This window comes from Diabrotica virgifera, chromosome 5, assembly GCF_917563875.1.
Source record: "Diabrotica virgifera virgifera chromosome 5, PGI_DIABVI_V3a".
Classification (NCBI taxonomy): Eukaryota; Metazoa; Arthropoda; class Insecta; order Coleoptera; family Chrysomelidae; genus Diabrotica; species Diabrotica virgifera.
In genome coordinates this window covers 63615396-63638064 of record NC_065447.1, presented here as the reverse complement: position 1 = coordinate 63638064, position 22669 = coordinate 63615396, and the positions used below count along the sequence as shown (strand labels likewise).

Here is a 22669-nt window from a genome sequence, read left to right as displayed (position 1 = left end):
TTTAATGAATTTGCCGAAAACTCCGGAAAACGATAGGTAACAGTAGGTACCTTGGGCATTAAGGTACCCCGTAGAGCACTTCCGATGTCATATCCGTCGTCAGCGACCCAAAGAAACCCCGAGTAATGATTTTTGGCTAATTTTTTAATGAATTTGCCAGAAAACTTCCATAAGAAGGTAGGATACCCTGGGCATGAGGTATTCCGGAGATCGCTTCCGATGTCATATTCGTCGTTAGCGACCCCAAAACACCCGAGTAATTATTTGTGACTAATATTTTTTTTTGCCGAAAACTCCACAAGGACAGCTTAAACAGTAGGTACCCTGGTGCACCAAGTGCTCCGAAATTACTTCCGATGTCATATTCGTCGTTAGCGGCCCCAAACACCTCGAGTAATGATTTTGGACTAATTTTTAATAAATTTGCCGAAAACTCCACAAGAGAGGCAAACAGTAGGTACCTTGGCACCAGGTACTCCAGAGATCACTTTTGACGTCATATTCGTTTTCAGCGACCCCAAAAACCCCGAGTAACAAAATTGAACTCATTTTCCGCCGAAATAATTGACAAGTTCTGAATTTTTTTTATTGTCTGCTTGAGATGCACTTTAAGAATGCATTTTTTGTATGCAGTTTTTCAATATTATATCATGGCTCCGGTTCACAAAGTTTCCTGGCGCATTCACGAATCGAATGCAAAAAGAATTATGTATTAAGATCCGTCTTGTCCTTTTTTTCGGAGGTTCAGTGCTTTATTGCTTCGACTATTATTAGAAATTTTAAATCGATAAATGAGATAAAGGCTTCTTCTTCGTGCCCATTCTGAACGTTGGCAATTAACACGGCTATTCTGACTTTGTTTACGGCAGATCTGAATAGTTCGGTAGATGACAATCCGAACCATTTCCACACGTTTTGAAACCACGAGTGTCTCCTCCTACCTGGAGCACTTACGCACTCTATTTTCTCTTGGATAATTAGCTAAAGTACACTATATTTACTGTGCCTCATAACATTACCCAAGTATTCCACCTTTCTTTTCTTTATGGTTATTCCTATCTCTCTCTCCTTACTTATGCGGCGTAGTATCTCTTCGTTGGTCACGTGATCGGTCCAGGACATACGTAATATACGTCGGTAATCCCACGTTTTGAAAGCCTCTACTTTTTTCATTAATGTTGCGGTTATTGTCCACGCCTCCATTTTATATAACAAAACCAGGAATACTTAAATACATAACAATATACGCTAATGTAGCAAAACAAGTGATGATCTACAACTCCATATTTCCAAAATTTACCAAACATTAGCAAAAGTAATATTCCTCTTCGTCCCATCATCAGTTCAATTAACTCCAGTACCTGCCACCGTAATATTTTGAAATTCTGAAAAACAAAAAATCTCTAGCAACTGGTTCGATAGTCAAACTAGTTGGCCCTAATTTAACATGAAAAAAAGACCGAAATCAGTAGTGCCACCTTGTACGGAAATGCGTATGCTTCTTGTTTTGGGGTTCAGGTTGTTTGTTTTTCTACAAGGGCCTTTTTTGCGAATATTTTTAAACTGTTGTATATCCTCATTTGTCATTTTATTTTAGGTGAAATTTAGAAACCATTACAAAAAAGTGTATTCGTTTTGTGAAAGTAGTGAACGGGAAAAGGTTTAAGCAACTTTAGAAAACATTTGATTGGCATATTTTCTCTATCTAAGGGCGTTCGCAAACACAGCGACTTGTGGTCGCCACCGACTTCAAGTAGCGAGAACCGGGCATCGCCATATCTTGGTGCTTCAAGACTACCGGGAACGTAGTGCGTGCGCCGAGTCCATTTAAAATACATACAAACCTTAGTCAGCATGATTGAGGTTTGTATGTATTTTAAATGGACTCGGCGCACATACTGCGTTACCGGTAATCACCTCGAAAGACAATAAAAACCATTTAGGGCGCTCGCAAACACAGCCACTTGTGGTCACCACTGGTGGCTGCTACACGCTGCTGACTGAGGCTTGCATGTATTTTAAATGGACCCGGCTCACACACTGCGTTCCCGGTAGACTTCGAGCGACAAGCTATGGCGGCGACCACAAGTGGCTGTGTTTGCGAGCACCCTTTATATCAAAATATCCGATATTATTAGAACAAATTTTTAAATTAATTTCTTAGGCTTTTTTTAATTGTGTTGTGAAATTTAGCTTAAACAACTGTGATGAATTTTAAATCACTTTTCATAAATTTTATTGTGTCGTATCTTATGCAATTAGGTATTCATGTATCTAACATACTATTATGAGTTTTAATTTTATTATCATGTAAAGACTGTTCATTAATATATAGTTGTTCATAAAACGATCATAATAATATATGCACCTAGTGAATCCATTAATGAAATAATTTTCATCTTAAATAATTTCAGGTGATTCCAAATAAAGAAAGTAAGGTCACAAAAAATATTGTTAAAATCGAAACCACAACTGACCAGAATGTTAAAGGAACTACGGCGGTAAGACATAATATACAGGGTGATTAAGTTTAGGGACAAAAAAAGTTATTTACAATTAAGGGGTAGGTACCTGAAAACTTGACATTTGTAAATTATTAAGAAATATACATGGTCTTTCATTTTAAATTTAAAATCCGCTTAATTTCCTCAGTACAAGAATGCAAAGTTGATTTATGTTGTAAAAAGGGTGTTTAAAAAATGTTAACCACATTTCAAGAAAAACCGTATACAAAGATACAGCCATAGATATATTTGTTGACAATTTTTACATAGTAGGAACTACATGTCATGCCGCAGTGGAAATCAAACAGTCAATTTTGGACACACACAAAAGTAGTAAAGAGAAATAATGCAGTAACATGTAAAGTAGTTAAGGAATAATTGGAAAATAATTAATAAATACATATAAAACTGTATACATAAATGTATATAAAAACATACATTTAATAAGTAAGGTACACGAAGACGTTTAGATTAGAGACAGGACATTGAGTGTTATCCTGTGCTCTCTATAGTACAGGACTGCATGATCCCTCAATTTTAGTTCTTATTCGGCACAGGCACCACATTTAAAAGACTTCAAGTTTGTAAATCGAGCTGGCCTTTAACGTCCGTTCTTCCATTCCGTACAAAAGAACACTTTAGCATCTTGTGTGTTAGGTTAAAGTCCAACTTGCGATCAGTCAAAAATCTATAATGCGGTACAGTAACTATTATGGAACCCGTCTCCTATTGTTTGAATAACTTTATTTGGGATCCTATAATAACAGATATATTATACAGGGTGTTTGGTAAAGAATGGGCCATAGCTTAACCTTAGCTTCCTGAGGCTAAAATAGGTCGATATAAGCTAACTTACCTTAGTACAAAATTTGATAATAACCGAAATACAGGGTGTCAAAGTTAAACTTTTATTGTATTTATTCTTGAATATTTCCTAACAGGCATGGGATAATAATACAAAATTTGGTAAGCGGGGTTTTTTGGGACGGGAAATATAAATTCGCATTGCTCAGAGGGCGCCACATACGCCTTCCATCGCTCATTAAATAGGTTCAATTTTTTTTGTTACCCACTCTACATACTTTTTGAATCAAAAGTTTTATTCTCTTAATATTTTTACTTAAAAAAGGTATACTACATTCATCTCGTTAAACTTACCTTAGTACAAAATTTGATAATAACCGAAATACAGGGTGTCAAAGTTAAACTTTTATTGTATTTATTCTTGAATATTTCCTAACAGGCATGGGATAATAATACAAAATTTGGTAAGCGGGATTTTTTGGGACGGGAAATATAAATTCGCATTGCTCAGAGGGCGCCACATACGCCTTCCATCGCTCATTAAATAGGTTCAATTTTTTTTGTTACCCACTCTACATACTTTTTGAATCAAAACTTTTATTCTCTTAATATTTTTACTTAAAAAAGGTATACTACATTCATCTCGTTAAACTCAACAGGTTTTGAGATTAACGCATTTTAAATCTGCGAGGCAACATCATTTTTTTGCATATTATGATTGTAGTTACACCCGAAAAATAACTTAAAACCTTAAAAATTTACAAAAATGTATAATGGAATTTGCGATGCAATGAGATAAATATGAGAACTGGCACAATTATTATGATTCCAAGTTTATTTTTCGGGTCTAACTACAATATTATGCACAAAAATATGTTGTATCGCAGATTTAAAATGCGTTTATCTCGAAAACAGTTGAGTTTAGCGAGATAAATGTAGTATTTAAGTAAAAATAGTAAGAGAATAAAAATTTTGATGAAAAAAGTATGTAGAGTGGGTGATAAAAAAACGTATTAAATGAGCAGTGTAAGACGTACGTGGCGCCCTCTGGGTAATTCATCATATTTCTTGTTGTTATTCCATGCCCGTCAGGAAATATTCAAGAATAAATAAAATAAAAGTTTAACTTTGACACCCTGTATTTCGGTTATTATCAACTTTTGTACTAAGGTAAGTTAGCTTAAATCGATCTATTTTAACCTCAGGAATCTAAGGTTAAGCTATGGCCCATTCTTTACCAAACACCCTGTATATAACGAAATTTGTAATAAACGTTGATCACCCTATATTGTATTTCACAATAATTATAATGCTTAAAATCAATATGCCTTTTATAGGTACACCATAACACTTTATGTTCAACAATTATTGTTCTAAATAATTTTAGGTAACTGCAAATGAAGAAAGTAGAGGAACAAAAAATGTAACTAAAATTAAAACCACTGAAACCACACCGATAGATACTACGACATCGGTAAGAATTGAAATTTAATTAATGTAAACAGTTTTTCTAGAAATAATTTAATATAAATTAACAGACGCAATAAAATGATGGTTAAATACAGGGTGGACAAATAAAAATAGTCCACATCGATATTTGCAGTATTTATCAGATTTTAAGGAAATGAGGAAACAGGTCGATTTTTGATCTAAGGGTGACACATTTTTAAGATACATCTATAATATATCATTTGTCAATCCCCTCCCTTCCACATCCCCAACTCCTTGTTTTTAAATAGGGAATATACCATGTGCGGCACATCATTAGAAAGGCATTTACATTGAGTATTCAGACATAATGATTGTCCACGATTATCTTTAGATATTTGCACCGTCTTTGCAAAAAGTATTCATTAATTTAAAGTACAACATCTCTTAAAAATGAGACGTAACTCCTATGGTTTGCTAATATGTCATTTCATCTGTCATGGACACCATGTTGAACATCTAATTAATTAATTCGATAAAGTAAATTGTTTTATTTTCCAATTTAAGTAAATTGTTTAATGTGTTACAGCTTCTAATTTATTTAATTTTCGTTACATACATTTAACTTTTTGTTTTTGCAGTATTTGTTTTAATTCACTTTTAACATGACAGAAAAAATGACGAATTAGCAGGCATTAGGTTTCATTTTTAAGAGGTTTTTCTTTACGTGCCACCTCCGCGACGAAGGATGGCAATCATCATTGCTATTCTAACTTTTGACACTGCAGCCCGAAAGAGTTCAGTTGAGATGCATCTAAAACATTCTCTAAGATTTCTCAGCCAGCTATCCCTAATAACACAAAACATTCCTGGAATGTCCCCAAAAGCACATGAATGTCCCTCGAAAGTTGCAGAAAAGTGATGTGTCAGCATTTTAAACATTCCTTGATTGTCTTGTTGAAACATTCCATGAATGTCTACGAATGTTTTTTGGATATTCACAGTATATCTTTTAGACTGAATGTCTTGTTGGAACATTCCATGAATGTCCACGAATGTTCGTAGGACATTCACAGTATATTTTTTAGACATTCTCTGAAATATATCGTCAGTGATGTGAAAATACCTCCTATATGTTTTTTCATGAGTTTTGCAGGAGACGAAAAACATTTTTTAAGGCCACCTCCTGTTTTCATACGTAAGTTTTGACTTGTTTTGTAGTAAATAGATAGTTGAATTTACTACAAAACAAGTCAAAAAATATTTGAAAACAGGAGGTGGCCCAAACAAGTGTTTAGTCTCTCTTACAAATCTCATGAAAAAACAGATAGGAGGTACTGTCACATCACTGACGATATGTGGCCATACCAAATAATGCATCCTTGATAAATACAAACATTTTTATTGCACAAAATCTTTTCATACATTTTTTTTAATGTAGTTTACTGATATTTCTATAAAAAAATGTGTCACATTTGCTTTGTAAACCTTTCTTTTGCCTTTCGTAGCCACATATTCCGTCTCCTTCCTGGTCTTTTGTAGAACACTTCCCTCAGCTGGTTCTAAAAAAAAATTAAAATAAATGGTAATTTTTCTATCCTTTATAATTAACAATCAGAAGAAATATTATTTACAGGTAATAATATGGATAAATAATAATAAAATAAATATTAAATAATATTTAAATAAATAATAAATAATATTTTGTATTTTGACAATGACGTCCGATGTGGAAGTAGAAACCTTAATAAAATTATTTTTTCAAGTAAATTGTGGATAATTTCCCAATAAGAATAGTTGGTTACAAAAATGCCACAAAAAAATAGCCTTTTCATAAACACATAAGTATTTATTTTATTATGTTTTTTTTTGTTTTTATTATTTACTTTAACGTAAGATTATAACTTAATTCTTGTTTTCCATTTCTGATGTTTTTATTTATTTACATTGAATATTAATAAAACATTGAATATTAATCAAATAATTAAACAATAACAACTTAGATCTCTGATGTAGATAATAAAGTGCAACGGTATCTATATTGTACGGACTGCATTATTAATTAGGTTAAGCATATTACCTGTCTGACATAAGCTATTGGAACAGCGCAGTCTCTCAATGCACAGATAAAAGTGAAGTTCTGTCAATATCTTTTTCTAAAAAATGTTTTGAACATACTCCTCTATTAACAAATCTGATCTGTACTTCACGCCTTCTTCGCAGGATCTTCTGGAAAGCTAAAAATACAAATATATGCATTACTAAGCATTATTAACAAATTTATGTTTTAAATAAAAAATATGATTAATGAACTCAAAAAAATTATAAAACAGCTTAGAAATTGTTTATTAATATAGTCGGTTCGCTAAACTCAGACACAACTGGCTAGTGATTTTAGTAGGTAATTTTTATGTTTTTGGCCAATTTTGCCAAAATTGGCAAAATAGGGCTTTTCATCGATTGTCATTTGTTTCCAGCTCCTGTCATATGTTGTATAATATGTGTATAATATTAATATACAGGGATTATACGACATATGATAGACGCTCGAAACAAATGACTGTGAATGAAAAGCCCTATTACTAACTATTTAGTAATTATTTTTTTTTGGTAAAATTTGCAAAATTATTTACTTAAATCACTAGCCAATTGTGTCTGAGACTCAGTGGTACTGGGACTTTGAGTTTAGCGGACCGACAATATCTTTATATTCTGTGTATTCATTATATTATGTAGTTGGTACTAATACAGTGTGTGGTCTACCCTCGTGTTTATAAACTATAAACGCATACATTAGCAAAAACGCAAAAAGAAGAATTATTATTTTAATTTTACAAATGATCCTTTTTTTATTATCTCTATTTACTATTTTGTTATTATTATCTCTATTTACTATTTTAGTTAGGAATAAGCGAAGTTTGTGGCTTATTCGCAATTAAAATAATAAATGGATATGACCAATTATTAACTTACAAAATAATAATTCTCCTGATTTATGCATTTTATTCACTTTGTTAAATCTATGTTACTTAAAATATTTTTTATTAGTAGTATTAGGGTATTAGTATTTTGTTTACTTATTTGCATACTAACCTAGTATGAAACATTATTCCTGCAGAATACATTGCTTCTGTTACTGCAACTTCATTGAGAACAGGACACCATTTTATCAATTTTACCCACTATACAAGCACAAATACAAAAAGAAACAAACAACAAAAAACATACACGTTTCGTTTACCAAACATTACCAAAACGAAAACAATCCGTCGATCACGCACGGCAAGATGGCCGTAGCGAAGCAACGCGAAGCGCCGAAGTGAGGTCGTTCGTTGTTGTCGACGTTGTCGTTGGTCGTTTATGGTCACGTTATGTCCTCTCTAAGCGCCGTTCACAAATTCTGACAAATACTTTGAAAATGAACGCAATTAAAAATAATTATAAATGCCTCTCTTCGTTTTTGCACAAGTTTCTGTTATAAGTATTGTTATATCTGTTACAAGTATTTATTATTTGGCAGCTTAAAATATAGAAACATTGGTAGTATGTTCACAGAATGTCGTATGGTAACATTCCAGGAATAATTTAATCATCAATGTTCACCGAATGTTCCCTGAATGGCCAGTACATTCAAATATTGATAGAACTTTGGTAGTACATTCCTGGAATGTTTTGTGTTGTTAGGGATGATGCTCCTTTCTTGAAATAAAATGTAATAAATACTGCCAAATATCTAGGTGAACTGTTTATTTGCCCACCCTGTCTATTTGAAGACTTTATTTATTAATGTTCATGTTAAATGGCAGCTTACTATTTTTTTATTTGAGCTGTTTTCTATACCCAATGATATGTATAATGTACGTATATTAGGTATGTTAGGTATAAGCCCAAAAAAAGGCGTTTGAGTAAACCCATGTCCAATAGTGTAAATGCCATAGAAAAAATCTAAAATACTAAAAAAATAGAGAAATAATAATAATAATAATATTATATATTATATTATACCGACTCCTTGTCTTCTTATACACTAGCATCAAAATTAACGGACTACCTTAAAATGGGACATTTTTGATGTCTCATATTTCCTAAACCTGTTGTCCGATTTTAGTGATATGTTTAATAGATTATAGCTTTTTTTTTCAAGAATATCACTTTTGCTAAACAGATAAGTGTCATTGTATGCCGGGTGTAACAATGATAGTGTGTTTTTCCTCAAAGTTTGGAACACCCTGTGGAATATGCTAGCGTATATTAAATATTGAAATTAAAACTCCACTGTAGCCTTAGGCTTTCTTAACATTTTGCTTTTTGATTTATTCGCTTATTTTGGATAATCAAAAAGTTAGGTATTTTAACAACTATCAACGTTCTTCATCAATACATGGTGTTTCTAAATAAGTACGACAAACTTGAAGGGGTAATTCTACATGAAATAACAATGACCGTTTGCTTTATAAACATATGTCCGCAAATGCTTCGTTTCCGAGATACGGAATGTTGATTTTTTTCTTACAAACTGATGATTTATTTATTGCTCTAAAACCGGTAGAGATATATGCAAATGAAATTTAGCAAGTTTTAAGAGGTAGTCATTGCGCATTTTTTGACATACAATTAAGAATTTTATATTCACTATTGGCGTGCATACGGGTTTTATTACCCGTATGAACGCCAATGGTAAATATAAAATTCTTAATTGTACGCCAAAAAATGCGCAATAACTACCTCTTGAAACCAACCAAATTTCATTTGCATATCTCAACCGGTCTTAGAGCAATAAATAAATCAGTTTCTAAGAAACAATTCAACATCCCGTATCTCGGAACGAAACATTTGCGGACTTATGTTTATAAACCAAACGGTCATTACTTTTTTCATGCAGAATTCCCCTTAAATTTTGTTGCACTTATTTAGAAACACCCTGTATTGATAAAGAACGTTGCTAGTTGTTAAAGTACCTAACTTTTTTATTATCCAACACAAGCGAATAAATCAAAAAGCAAAATGTTAAGAAAGCCTAATTTTACAGTTGAGTTTTAAGTTCAATATTTTATATACGCTAGAATATTCCACAGGGTGTTCCAAACTATGAGGAAAAAACACACTATCATTGTTACCCCCGATATACAATGAATCTTATCTGTTTAGAAACAATATTATTACATCGATATTCTTGAAGCACAAAGCTATAACATATTAAAAAAATCACAACAGGTTTAGGAAATTCGAGACATAAAATATGTTCCATTTTTAAGGTGGCGCGTTAATTTTGATGCTTAGTGTATATATAATAAATAAAATTCTTACATTTAGAATTCAAATATTCTATTTAATATAATCCTAATAATATGAATAATTATTAACATATTATTTAAAATTAAAAATTAAATTAAATACAGTGGAACCCCGATAAGTCGGCCCTCGATAACCCGGAAGTCCGGCTAACCTGGACCGATTTTCATCAGATAAACATTTTGATTTTCACTATTTTGTATTTTGACAACGACACCCGATTTGGGCGTCGAAATATTAATAAAATTATTTTTCAATTTAATTGTGGTTTATTTCCCATCAAAATACATATGTAGTAAATTATCAGATAAACATTTCAACAATAAAAATGTATGTATGTAATATAATATTTGAGAGATAATGTGTATTTGTGTAATTTGAACTACACGATAGTAAAAATGACTCATGACACACGCCGCGCCGGTAGTAAAAACAGACACCTGCCTGTGTGGTATTCCTTTAAACGCCGTCTACACTCTCGCCGAAGTCGATCGAAGTTCAACAAGTACGAGAGTGTAGAATGCCACCTTGTGTAACCTTGCTTGACTTCGCTCTACTTCCTAAATCTGTCGGTCTGGTCAAAGGGATCTTTATCGGTATCGCACCGCTCTTTGTCGGTATCGCACTTCGAACGAGTGTGTAGAGAGGGTACATCGGACTTCGGTCAACTTTGGCGAAGTAACTTCGCCGAGAATGTAGAGCCCGTTTTATTATATATTTCAAACAGCATTGTTTAAAACGGGCTCCACACTCTCGGCGAAGTTACTTCGCCAAAGTTGACCGAAGTCCGAAATGCCTCTCTACACACTCGTTCTACTTCGCGAGAAACACATTCAAGGGGTGCGATACCGACGAAGATCCCTTTGACTCGGACGCGCCAGACCGACAGATTTCGGAAGTAGAACGAAGTTAGACAAAGTTACACAAGGTGGCTGTCTACACTCTCGTACTTGTTGAACCTCGATCGACTTCGGCGAGAGTGTGGACGGCGTTTAAAGACTAAAAGACTATTTAAAAAATTCTTTTTCAAACAATGGTCTTAGTATTCACTGTTCTTAAATAACATAACACCGATTGTGACTGTATTGTATATTGTTCGCTTCCGTTTGCTTACGATTGTGTTTGCGTATTTTTAGTAATTTAGATGTGTAGGTATCTGTGCATATTTATATATATTTCATGTTTTTTTCAATTCTAACGGAGTTTATCTGTAAGTATACCGTAATTTATTAATTTTTACCATATTATCCGGCTAACCCGGATATTCGATAACCCGGATCGGCTGCGGTCCCGATTAATCCGAGTTATCGAGGTTCCACTGTATATCTAATAATATATTTTTTATTTAATTAAAAAATATAAATAGAAGTAAATAAATAATTTAATTTATTTATTATTAAAAACATTCATTTTTATAGAAAATAGAAATTGGCATAATTTCTGGTGGTGCAAAACTTTTGCGGTTAAGTTTATAAGCTAATGAATTTATTTTTATTTCTTAATTAGCATTAAACTATTGAGAACGTGTAACCAAAAGTGTGGAACAATGACAAATCATAAAGGTTACGATAATAATCTAATTAATATCAATATTTTTAATTAAAAATAAGGTTCTTACATAATTATCAAGTGAATTAAAATAAGAAAAATTATTAAACATAAAAACCTTCTGATCATGTTATCTGTAATTAAAAAAAATGCTTCAGTGAATTATATAGTTTTTCAATTATTTTTTTAAGATCCTGTTTAATTTATTGATTTATTATAATTACTCATACTAAGACCTATTGTGGTCTAACTATAATAATTGAAAACGTTTAAACCAATAGAAAATTACAATTATTTTTTCCATAAGTTCTCATAGCTTGTGTGCCAGGTCTCTGAAAACGTGTGCCTCAGACCAAAACACTATCATAGTAATAGCACCATCTCCTTTTCGATACGCGTCACAGTCAATACTAGACTAGGAGCCAGTATAGGTGAAATTTGCTTATCATTTTAGGCACGATAAGATCTTATAACTTAAATATTAGAACCTAAAAGAGAACGTATGAAGACTGGGTCGTCACTTTTTAGTGGCACTGTGGTACATGCGTTGACACTGGTGCATCAAGCTTTCCACTTACGTACTAGATAAATAAATTAAAAGGTACCCTCTACCACTCCCAGAATTAAATTTTTTCATTTTTTTTAAGTTCTATGTGATTAAAAAATAAGACTCAGCGTAATTTTAACCCACCACCCCTTCTCCCTTCCCCCACCATCAGAACTTAATTTTTGGTTTTTATTTTTTTAGGCGGGATCCAATCAATTTTCAAATTTCAAAAAATTCATAGGCATGATTAACGCTTTCACAAAACATGTCTATTTTTTATAAATCCGTAGGTTGAGTGTACATAACCTCAAACAAATTTTAATTTTTTTTTTTTTTTTTTGGAAAAAAGTGTAACTTTTTTTTTGAATGGGGCTGGAGATCTATTTTTTATATATATATATTTTGTGTATTTTATCAAACACTATGTTTTTAATTTTTTTCAGATTTTTCCGAAAAATTCGCCATCTTCAAAAATCCAAAAAAACTGTTTTTATGGGGTTTTTGGGGGGTTAGTATGTGTTTCTTCCAATTTTAAATGTTCTAAAGGACTCAGTTACTTCAATTTATATGTAACCTATGAAAAAAACATTGCTTTAATCTATTTTGAAGTCTATAAACTAGGGAAAATCCCCAAAAATCTCCCAAAAAACAGTTTTTTAGATTTTTGAAGGTGGCGAATCTTCCGAAAAAATCTGAAGAAAATTAAAAACAGTGTTTGATAAATTACATAAAATATAAAAAAATACACCTCTAGCCCCCTCCAAAAAAACGTTATACGCTTTTTTCCTACCTACGGATCTATAAAAAATAGACATGTTTTGTAAAAGCGTCAACCATGCCTATGGTTTTTTTGAAATTTTAAAATTGATTAGATCCCACCTAAAAAAAAAATAAAAACGAAAAATGAAGTTTTTGGTGGTGGTAGAAGGAAGAAGGGGGTGGTGGGTTAAAATTATGCTGAGTCTTATTTTTCAATCACACAGAACTTAAAAAAAATGAAAAATTCTGGGTGTGATGGAGGGTAACTTTTAGTTTATTTATCACGTCCATAAGTGGAAAGTTTGATACGCCACTGTCGACGCATGTGCCACTAAAAAGTGACGACACAGTGTTTATTCGTTTTCTTTTAAGTTCTACTATTTAACTTATAGGGTCTTATCGTTAGCAAATTTCACTTATAGCGGCTCTTAGTCTATACATTCTTGCCATTGGTCTTAACCATTTTTTGTCCTTCTTGTTTACTACGGGACCTAAGAATTTATTTTCTGTTATCCACATCATCATTTTTTTTTTCGTTCAGATTGTATGAAGTATTTGTTTAGTTGGTAGGTATTTATCTATTTTATTTATAAATACTTACTAGATATATTTTTGCTTAAATATAATAGGGATTTTGCACATTTTTTTTATTACATAATAATGTTCAGTTTTGTATAAAAATGAGATTTCCAAAATTTCACGCTTCAAAACCTCATAATAACTTAGAAGTACAAATTTAAAGTCTTTTTTATTTTAAAATAGTTCAAACGACCCGTGACGTCACAGAGTTTAACTATGAGGTTCCGATTATGGTTATATTTACGTATATTCTTCTTCTTCTTCTTTAGTTTATTGGCCTCCACCTACTTGGGTATTTGCCCAGCTCGTCGTCGGGGAATAAAGGAAAAATATTTATATTCTAATGACATTTACCGTATGTCGTTGTAATAATATATACCAGTTTGTTGAGATTGGAGTTTGATACAGTTTTTTAAGGAAATGAATGAAGGTTTACTATTGAAAATAAAACCATTTTGTGAAAGTACAAATTTTCTATGAATAGTTCAAACGATCAAAAACACTTTTAACGTCACATAACTGAATTTTTTTACTGACGTTTATAATGTCTAATTTAAAATTATATATACAATTGGTGTAGAATGTAAACATACAACCCCGTAACGTCACGACGCGTTTTGGGGTGGCTGGTATAAGTTGAATTTTTAGTCGTCTTTAGGGGCCAAACAAAAGACAAACAAAACTTTTTTTATCTTTGATACAGGTTCTAAATTATGTTCTGTTGTGATTTATACCATTATTTTCGAATTTAAAATTTTAGTTCCCTATTAGTAGATATCTCTTTGCAGTTTACTCTAAAAATTTTGGATTACCATCTTTCTTGACAAAAAGACAAAAAGTTTATTGTTAGGTTGTATTTCTTCCGGGATCAAAAGCAGAGAACATAATGACAATTTTTTTTTGATTTTTATTAACTTACAGAATAAGCCGTGTACCTACATCAATATATGTAATAATATATTTGATACAAAATATTTTTATTTGATAAATAAAAATTACTTTTCACTCAAATATCATGTTCTAAGTGGCACTTACCTGCCCCTTTTGATTTTATGTAATCCCAGAGGAAAAATTCAATGTATTTAAGATCTGGAGATCTTGAGGGTCACTGTATTGTTCCTCATCTACCAACTCCTCTACTAGGAAAACATCTTGTGTATAAGGGCGAATGTAAGTTTATTTCGTAAAAGAACAAGATATCCTTGCTGTGTAAGATGCTCATTGACAAAAAAAACCAATAATTTTATACTCGATTGTTCCTGACACAGGTAAGTATACTTTTTGAGGGTGCTCAAAAAGTATACGTAAAAAAATTAAATATTTTTTGGCTAGCTTGTATAAATAATTATGTTAATATTTATACCAGTAAACATAGAATTCAATAATTTTTAAATGAGCTAGCACATGACCCCTATTCCTATTAAAGAAACATCGATTACGTCATCATTCCCAAATGCACTATATTTACGCATCAGCAATGGGATCCACATTTACGCATCAGCAATTTGAATATTGTAAAATGAATAGTCTTGCAAAAATATGGTTAGAATGAAAACAATATTTTTGGTATTTTGAAGTACATATTACTATCTTTTTTTTTCAAAATAAGCACAAAACTTACTTACTTACTTACTTAAGCCGTCCTCTTTTTCCTAACGGTGTCGAGGTAAGTGGAGAGATCAGACGTCTCCATGCCTTTCGGTCAGTAGCTAGTCTTTCTGCTTCTCTCCACCCAATATTTCTTTTTACGCAAGCCTTTCCAATATTTGCGTTCCACGTTCTTGCTAGCCTGCCTCTTCGTCGTTTGTTGTCAGATGCTGCTTTCCATACCCTTTTTACAGTTCTACCTTCACTCATTCTCGCCATATGTCCGAACAACGATAACTGTTTCGTTTCAAGTCTGTCTAAGGTCCTTCCAACACCGCACCTTTCACGTATGTCTTCATTTCTTATACGATCACGTCTGGTCACCCTGGATATCGCACGTAAATATCGCATTTCGCATGCTTGAATTTTACTACGGATGTTGTCGTTCACTGTCCACGTTTCACTACCGTAGAGTAGCACCGGCTGGTATACAGTTTGAAATACTTTCATTTTTGTTTTCAGGCTTACTTCTTTCTTCCTAATAAAACTTTTATTTAGTGCATAGTATAATTTTGTTGCACTCATTACCCTGCTGTTTATTTCTGGTTCTATATTTACTTGCCCATTCATTGTTGATCCTAGATACTTGAAGTCCTCTACTTGTGTAATGGTCTCATTATTCAGCTTTACATTTATATTTTCTTGAGATTTCGATATTACTAAAGCTTCTGTTTCTTCAATATTTATTTTCATCCCAAATTTCTTAAAGGCTTCATTCCAAACATTCACATTCACTTGCAAGTCTTTTTCTGATTTTGCCACAGTTACCAGGTCATCGGCATATATCAACTCTGACACGTAAACTTGTTGAAGTTTATACACCCCAACCCTAGTTCTTTTTACCTTACCCCTGCATTCTTTTGCAATTTCGTCCATTAGAGTGATGAATAACAAAGGCCTCAGAACACCACCTTGTCTTACACCTCTCCTTGTGTAGAATTCTAGAGATGAGTGATTATTCGTTCTTACATTATTACGTGTACATTTATATATACTCTTTATTGCTTGGATTCAATTCGGTTTCACATTTCTACGGTTTAATATTTCCCAGATCTTGTTACGTGGCGCCCGATCAAATAGTTTTTCCAAGTCCACAAAACAGAGAAACAACTTACTGTTATGCTCTAGGGCTTTTTCTGATAACTGTCTCACCGTGAATATAAGATCGGTTGTACCTCGCCCTGGCCTAAAGCCGCATTGGCTGTCATCCAGTGTGACCTCGATATTTTCTCGCAGCTTTTTCTTTAGTATTATTTCGTAGATTTTACTAGCAACTACCAACAATGATATTCCCCTGTAGTTAGAACACTTATGTTTATCACCGTTTTTGTGTAATGGTAGAATAGTTGCAAGAGTCCAATCTTTAGGTATGCATCCAGTACGCCAACAGCTCCTTATGATCTTCCATAATAATTGTAATCCTTCTCCTTCCATATATTTAATTAGCTCAGCCTTAATATGATCGTGTCCTGCAGCCTTGCCATTTTTTAATTTTAAAATTGCTTCCCTGTATTCTTCGTATTTTATGTCATCATCATCTTGTTGTTCATTTAAATTGTACTCCTCCCTGTCATTCTCTATTTCGTTGTTGTCTCCCATTAATAATTCCATAAAATGTTCCCGCCATCTTTCGGTAATCTCTTCATTTTTTAATATGTTACCATCTTTGTCCTCTAAACCTGTTACTCCGTTTGATTTCTTTTGTCTTAGATTTTTTAGGGTCCTATAGAGCAACTTCGCATTACCCTTACTATCACTTTCCATTTTATTTCCAAATTCTTCCCACTGGCGATTCTTAGCTTCTTTAATTATATTTTAACCAGTATTCTCTGTTCCTTATATTCTTGATAATTACTTTCACTTTTATTGCTTATATACTTTTTCCACAATTTTTTCTTCTTCGAAACTTCCAATTTTATGTCATTATTCCACCAAGCTGTACCTTTCAGATATCTTCCTTTCGTTACACCACATACTTTACTCCCAGTTGCATATACCAGCTCCTTAAAAATATTCCATAATATAAGCACAAAACTATCAAAGATAAATATGTAAAATTTGCTATGTATTAGAAAGTTGTTATTTTTCGACAGGGAATATTGTTTTTGATTATTTCATTCATAGGAGATTCTGACCAATAGAAAGCTACAGATATCTAAATTAAACCGATAATTTTTGATAATTGCCCATCGTCAAGTATATTACGTCAGATGCACTTCGTTGCTACGAAAAAATACATTCAGTGACATTAATGACAATTAATGTTTTAAAAATTTTAAAAGTGATGACTTTCAACCGTCAAATTAATATTTATAACAACTGTTTGTTTAATTGTACTAATTTGTACTTACATAATATATAAATTACAATAAAATTTTGGTTTTGAACAGTTTCATTCATGAAATAATCGCACCAAATTGCACTCGATCTCTAAAATTAATATAGAATTTTTGCCCGCGTGACACTTTGTCATAATTAAAACTGTCAAAGTGTCACTCGGGAAAAATTCAATAATTTTAGAGCTCTTGTGCAATTACTACTGATTATTTTATTCATAGGAGATTAGAATAGAAAGCTACAGAAATAAAAATTAAACTGATTATTTTTTAATGATTTTAACTTCCAATCGTATACGCTCTGAGCTTCGCTGGTGTCGCTCCTAGCGGTTACTAATTCAACTTTTACCGGTAATTTTTACATTTATTATTTAATTGTTATCTATCGTTTAATATTTACAACGCAAAAAAGTAATTAAATTGTAATCGATTTTTTTAAGATTTTTCCAATCATTTTGACGTTCTATTGATAAAATATCAATTTCTTACTTCGGATACTTTGACAATAATCGTGTAGATGGCGCTAAGATTGTAATAGATTATTTATAATTAGATATTACGGAACATTAAAAAAACTTAAATTCAGTATTTAAAACGTAAGTATACTTAAGGTAAAAATATATACCACAGCTTTGACCAACTAATATTGTTTATAATTAATGTTTTTAATTTTAATTTTAAATTAATCACTTTGACATTTATGTCAAATTTCCAGTAAACGTTTACAAACTTGTCACTACTGGCGTTCGCGAATTTGTAAATATCCCCTCTACGTAAGAGCTCACAGAGTATAATAAGATATTTGATCACGTCTTTAATTCTGTCCAATCAGATTAAAATTATACTGAGAATTATCTACTCTAGAAAATTACCGATAGAATTTTTTAAGTAGATTGTTTCTGTTTAATGGTACCCAGTTTCCTAGTTTTGACAACTGTCACATTTAAGAAAATATCCATAATATACGTATTAAAAAATAATCTCACGAATATCACACGACAGTAAGAATAAATAAGAAAATAATGCTTCATTGTTACTCAAATTTGTTGTCATTGAGCAATAGCCACTCGAGCCCTGCGGGCTCTCGTGTCTATTGCCAGACAACAAATTTTCGAAAAACTGTCGCATTATTTTCAATTTATTCTCACTCTCTTGTGATATTATACCCGATAATTTTTGATAATGTCCCGTCGTCAAGTATATTACGCCAGGTGCCCTTGGTTGCTACGAAAAAATACATTCAGTGACATTAATGAAAATTAATGTTTTAAAAATTATAAAAGTGATGACTTTCAACCGTCAAATGTTTATAACAACTGTGTGTTTAATTGTACTAATTTGTACTTACATAAATAAATTACAATAAAATTTTGGTTTTGAACAGTTTTTTTCATGAAATAATCGCAACCAATTGCACTCGATCTCTAAAATTAATATCGAATTTTTGCCCTCGTGACACTTGACATAATTTCACTCCCATTCGGGTCGTGAAATTAAAACTGTCAAAGTGTCACTCGGGAAAAATTCAATAATTTTAGAGCTCTTGTGCAATTACTACTGAAAATGCCAAAGACATTTATTTCACTGCAACTATTTGTAGTCAAGATTATTGCTTTGATATTTTTCGATCTTATGGTTTAACTACTAATGCTTAAATAAAGTGAATTTAGAATGGATAACATTTCATTGAAAATAGGGAGAATTAGTAATGGTAGCATGGTTATTTTTTCCTTGAAAAACTAGGAAACAGGACCTTATTTTCATTATAACTCTCTTAGTTTATATGCTAGAGAGTTCTGCGAAATCTCGTTTTAAACCTTTTTAAAGTAGTTTTAAAAATATTTTTTCAGTGAAATTGACCATATTCCTATTCATCATCATCTTGGTGCTACAGCCCTTAGAGTGCCTCGACCTTCTCAAGCTTTCTAGGCCATTCTGCTCTGTCCCTTGCTTGCATTTTCCAGTTGCCGACTCCGATCTTCTCGGCATCTTGTGTTACCCCGTCCATCCACCTCAGGTTTGGTCTACCCCGTCTTCTCATTCCCACGGGTTGCGCGGTTAGAATCTGTTTTGTCATGTTCGATTCAGGGGCCCGGACTACATGTCCTGCCCACTGCAGACGGTTTCGCTTAATTATGGTTATAATATATTTTCCATCAAACGTATTCTTGTAGATATTCTGCAGTTCAAAGTTATAGCTACGCCTCCATATTCCGTTCTCACAGACTGCTCCGAATATCTTGCTTCCTATTATTCTATGTAAAATTTTTAAAGCTGCTCGTCAAATTCGATATTGTCTCCTTCAATAAGTTATAACTTGGTTTATATTAGGTACCGCATAAATAAAAAAGCAACCTCTTTCATTTTTTATAAGCTTTATTTTATATATTTATAGTTTTTTTAACAAATGTATAGATTTTGAATAATTCGTGAAAAATCAGTTGAAAACATAGGACAAACTGAAATTTTTAGTCACGAATAAGTCTACAAATATTGATTTTTGGAAGGAACTCTATATAACTTTTTTGCTTAGTATATATTTTTTTTGTGTTGATTCTTAGAGTTATTTTCAATATAATGGTTGCGACCACCCCCACCCCCTTTACCACCAAGTTAAAGCATACATTGTCATAGGGTTGATTTTGCTTGTTAAGGTATTTTCTACTTTCTGTTAAAATGTCATAAAAATTTTATTGAACTCGGAGTTAAAAACCTTAGTATACTGCACTTACAATAAATAATACCTTTTTATTTCGTAGACCCATATCGAGACCACAACAACTGAAAAAACCAAAATAGTCCCTCTTTCTGCAACCTTCAACATAAGCGAAGTTGAAAGTTCTGTCAACGAAACTACACGCAATCCTAGAGAAGAAACGGAGAAAGATGATCCTGAATTTGCTGAAAAAGAGTCCCAAGAGTCGGATGAATCGAGTGAAGAAGACGATGAAGAGGACGAGAATATGGTCACAGGAATCCTGTCGGCTCTTCTAGGAGGACTTAGTAAGGTAACGTATATTCAAACTTATATTTGGTTATACATATCGTAAAATTCTCTATTTCGATGGCTTAGTGTGAAAATCTCGTATCTCATTAAATTACAATTTTACAGGAGATGCAAAAAATTGACTTTCTGCATAATATAAGTTAAAAACAAAAATTACCGTTAAATATTTTTAATTCGAGCACATTGAGACAAATATCTGATATTGGCCTATAGCTAAAAGTGTTAAATGTTGCTATTAAATTGGAAATAAAAATATTAACTATGAAAAACACGTAAATATCCTTGTGGTATATAGAACCTTTGCCCAAGTAACTATGATAACCTCGTATATCTTGATATACGTGTTTTCCATCTTAAATGAGGTTGTGTGTATTATGATTTACGAGGTTTTCATTTTTCATAGCTTATTGCACACCTCCAAATATTAGGTTGATACAGTAAAAATCTTTTGATTTAAGGTTCATAAAATGTTTCTGTATGCAGGACTACCTTTTACTGTTCACAAAAAAACATTTCTCCAAGTCGAATCTCTCAAACAAATACTCCAAATTAAGTACCAAAGTCTTGGTTATAAATATACGTGGTATTCACTCTAAATCAAGAGAGCAATTGATATACGTGGTTTCTTTTTTCGTCTGTAGAAAATAGTCTAGTGTATTTGGATTTTTTCTAACAGTTGTAAATCGTGAGATACAAGGTTTTCAAACTAAAACCACCAAAATGTCATTTTCGAAAAAAAATGAGATACAAGGTTTTCAAACAAAGCCATCGATATCTATCTTTATAATATTTCTCTTTATAAAATGTCATAATAGTATATTATACAACGAGCATTTAATGATGGCCATTATGAAGCGAATATGACGGATACGAAACGAGCCGCCTAGCGGCGAGTTTCATATAGAATACGAGCTTCATAATGATAATTAAATGCAAGTTGTATAGGTACACGAAGTTTTCTATGATCATTCACACCAAAAAATTAATTAATTAATTAATTTGTTGATACATTTATATTTTCAATATTACAATTTAAAATGAATTTGAGGATAAATTTTTAATATCCCTATCGTCTTCAGACATTTTGTTAAAAAGATTAAATGTTTAAATTAATCAGTTTGTTTACATATTGTGAAATGTCAAAGCATATGTATTTGACTCGCAATTGGTCACTGCGCGTGTGACACCTTCATCGCGAATGCCATATCGCGATTCTATTGGTTAAAAATCTGTATCGTAATGAAAATCTGTATCATGAAGCTCATTATGACAGAGGCAGTGAAATCATACTTATTGATATATTAATATTATGATGTACGAGAATAGAAAAAATAGCTTATAGGCGAAGAAATAAAGCATTACACCTCTAAACTTTTTAAAGTAAAACCGATCGTTATGAAAATTTCATAATATTTAATATTTTACATTCGATTCGGGAGAGCTTCAGGAAAAAGTTGACCTATTGGCATGAGGGACAAATACTATGGAATTGTTGTAGGCGGAAAATACATTTCCTAAAGTACAGATCAACTGTTTTCATTTGAAGATCATTTTGTGGGAGATCACCCCATTCTGAGTTTGGTTTTACAGTTGTTGGTGTGACTTCACTGTTTTCACTACCTTTTTCCATTCTTCTCTCTCTTTGATTTTCCTTCCTATATTTCTAATTTCCATGCTTCTTAAGTCTTCTTCCACTTGTTGTCTCCATCTGAGTTTAGGCCTGCCTCTGGTTCTTGTACCTGGTGATATCCATTCGGTTATAACTCTTAACGGATTGTTCTTCTCTCTTCTCATTATGTGTCCACACCTTTTAATTCTTTGTGCTTTTATTGCTCTAACTATGTTCTCTTGACCCATCCATTCTTGTATTTCGTGGTTCATCCATTTTCTTGCCTCCTCTTCGTTTTCCCTTTTTGTTCCCAGAATTTTTCTCTCAAAAATTTTCAGCTGCTGTTCTTCTCTTGCTGTTAATGTGAATGTCTCCAAAGCATATAGCACTATTGGTCTCATGGTTGTTTTGTAGATTTTGTACATTCATGTATTTTGTTTTATTTTCATTTATTTCCAGTCCTCTCAGTTTGAATTCGTTTTCTATTTCTTGGAAAGTTTTCTTTAATGCCCTTTTATCTGTTGCTACTATGGTTATATTGTCCGCATATCAAATTATTTATACTGTATTTTTGTTTTATAGTTCCTGCGTTTGACAACTTTTTTATTA

The 22669-nt window shown here is 32.3% G+C and overlaps 1 protein-coding gene across 1 annotated transcript in view; it reads left to right on the top strand.

Moving 5' to 3' along the window:
- LOC126885370 (DNA ligase 1-like) overlaps positions 1 to 22669 on the top strand; it is a 55311-nt gene that overhangs the window by 11541 nt on the left and 21101 nt on the right. The window contains exons 2-4 of the mRNA XM_050651929.1: positions 2415 to 2501; positions 4696 to 4782; positions 20204 to 20452. Coding sequence (XP_050507886.1) covers positions 2415 to 2501; positions 4696 to 4782; positions 20204 to 20452 — 423 coding nt within the window. The remainder of the gene's footprint in view (positions 1 to 2414; positions 2502 to 4695; positions 4783 to 20203; positions 20453 to 22669) is intronic.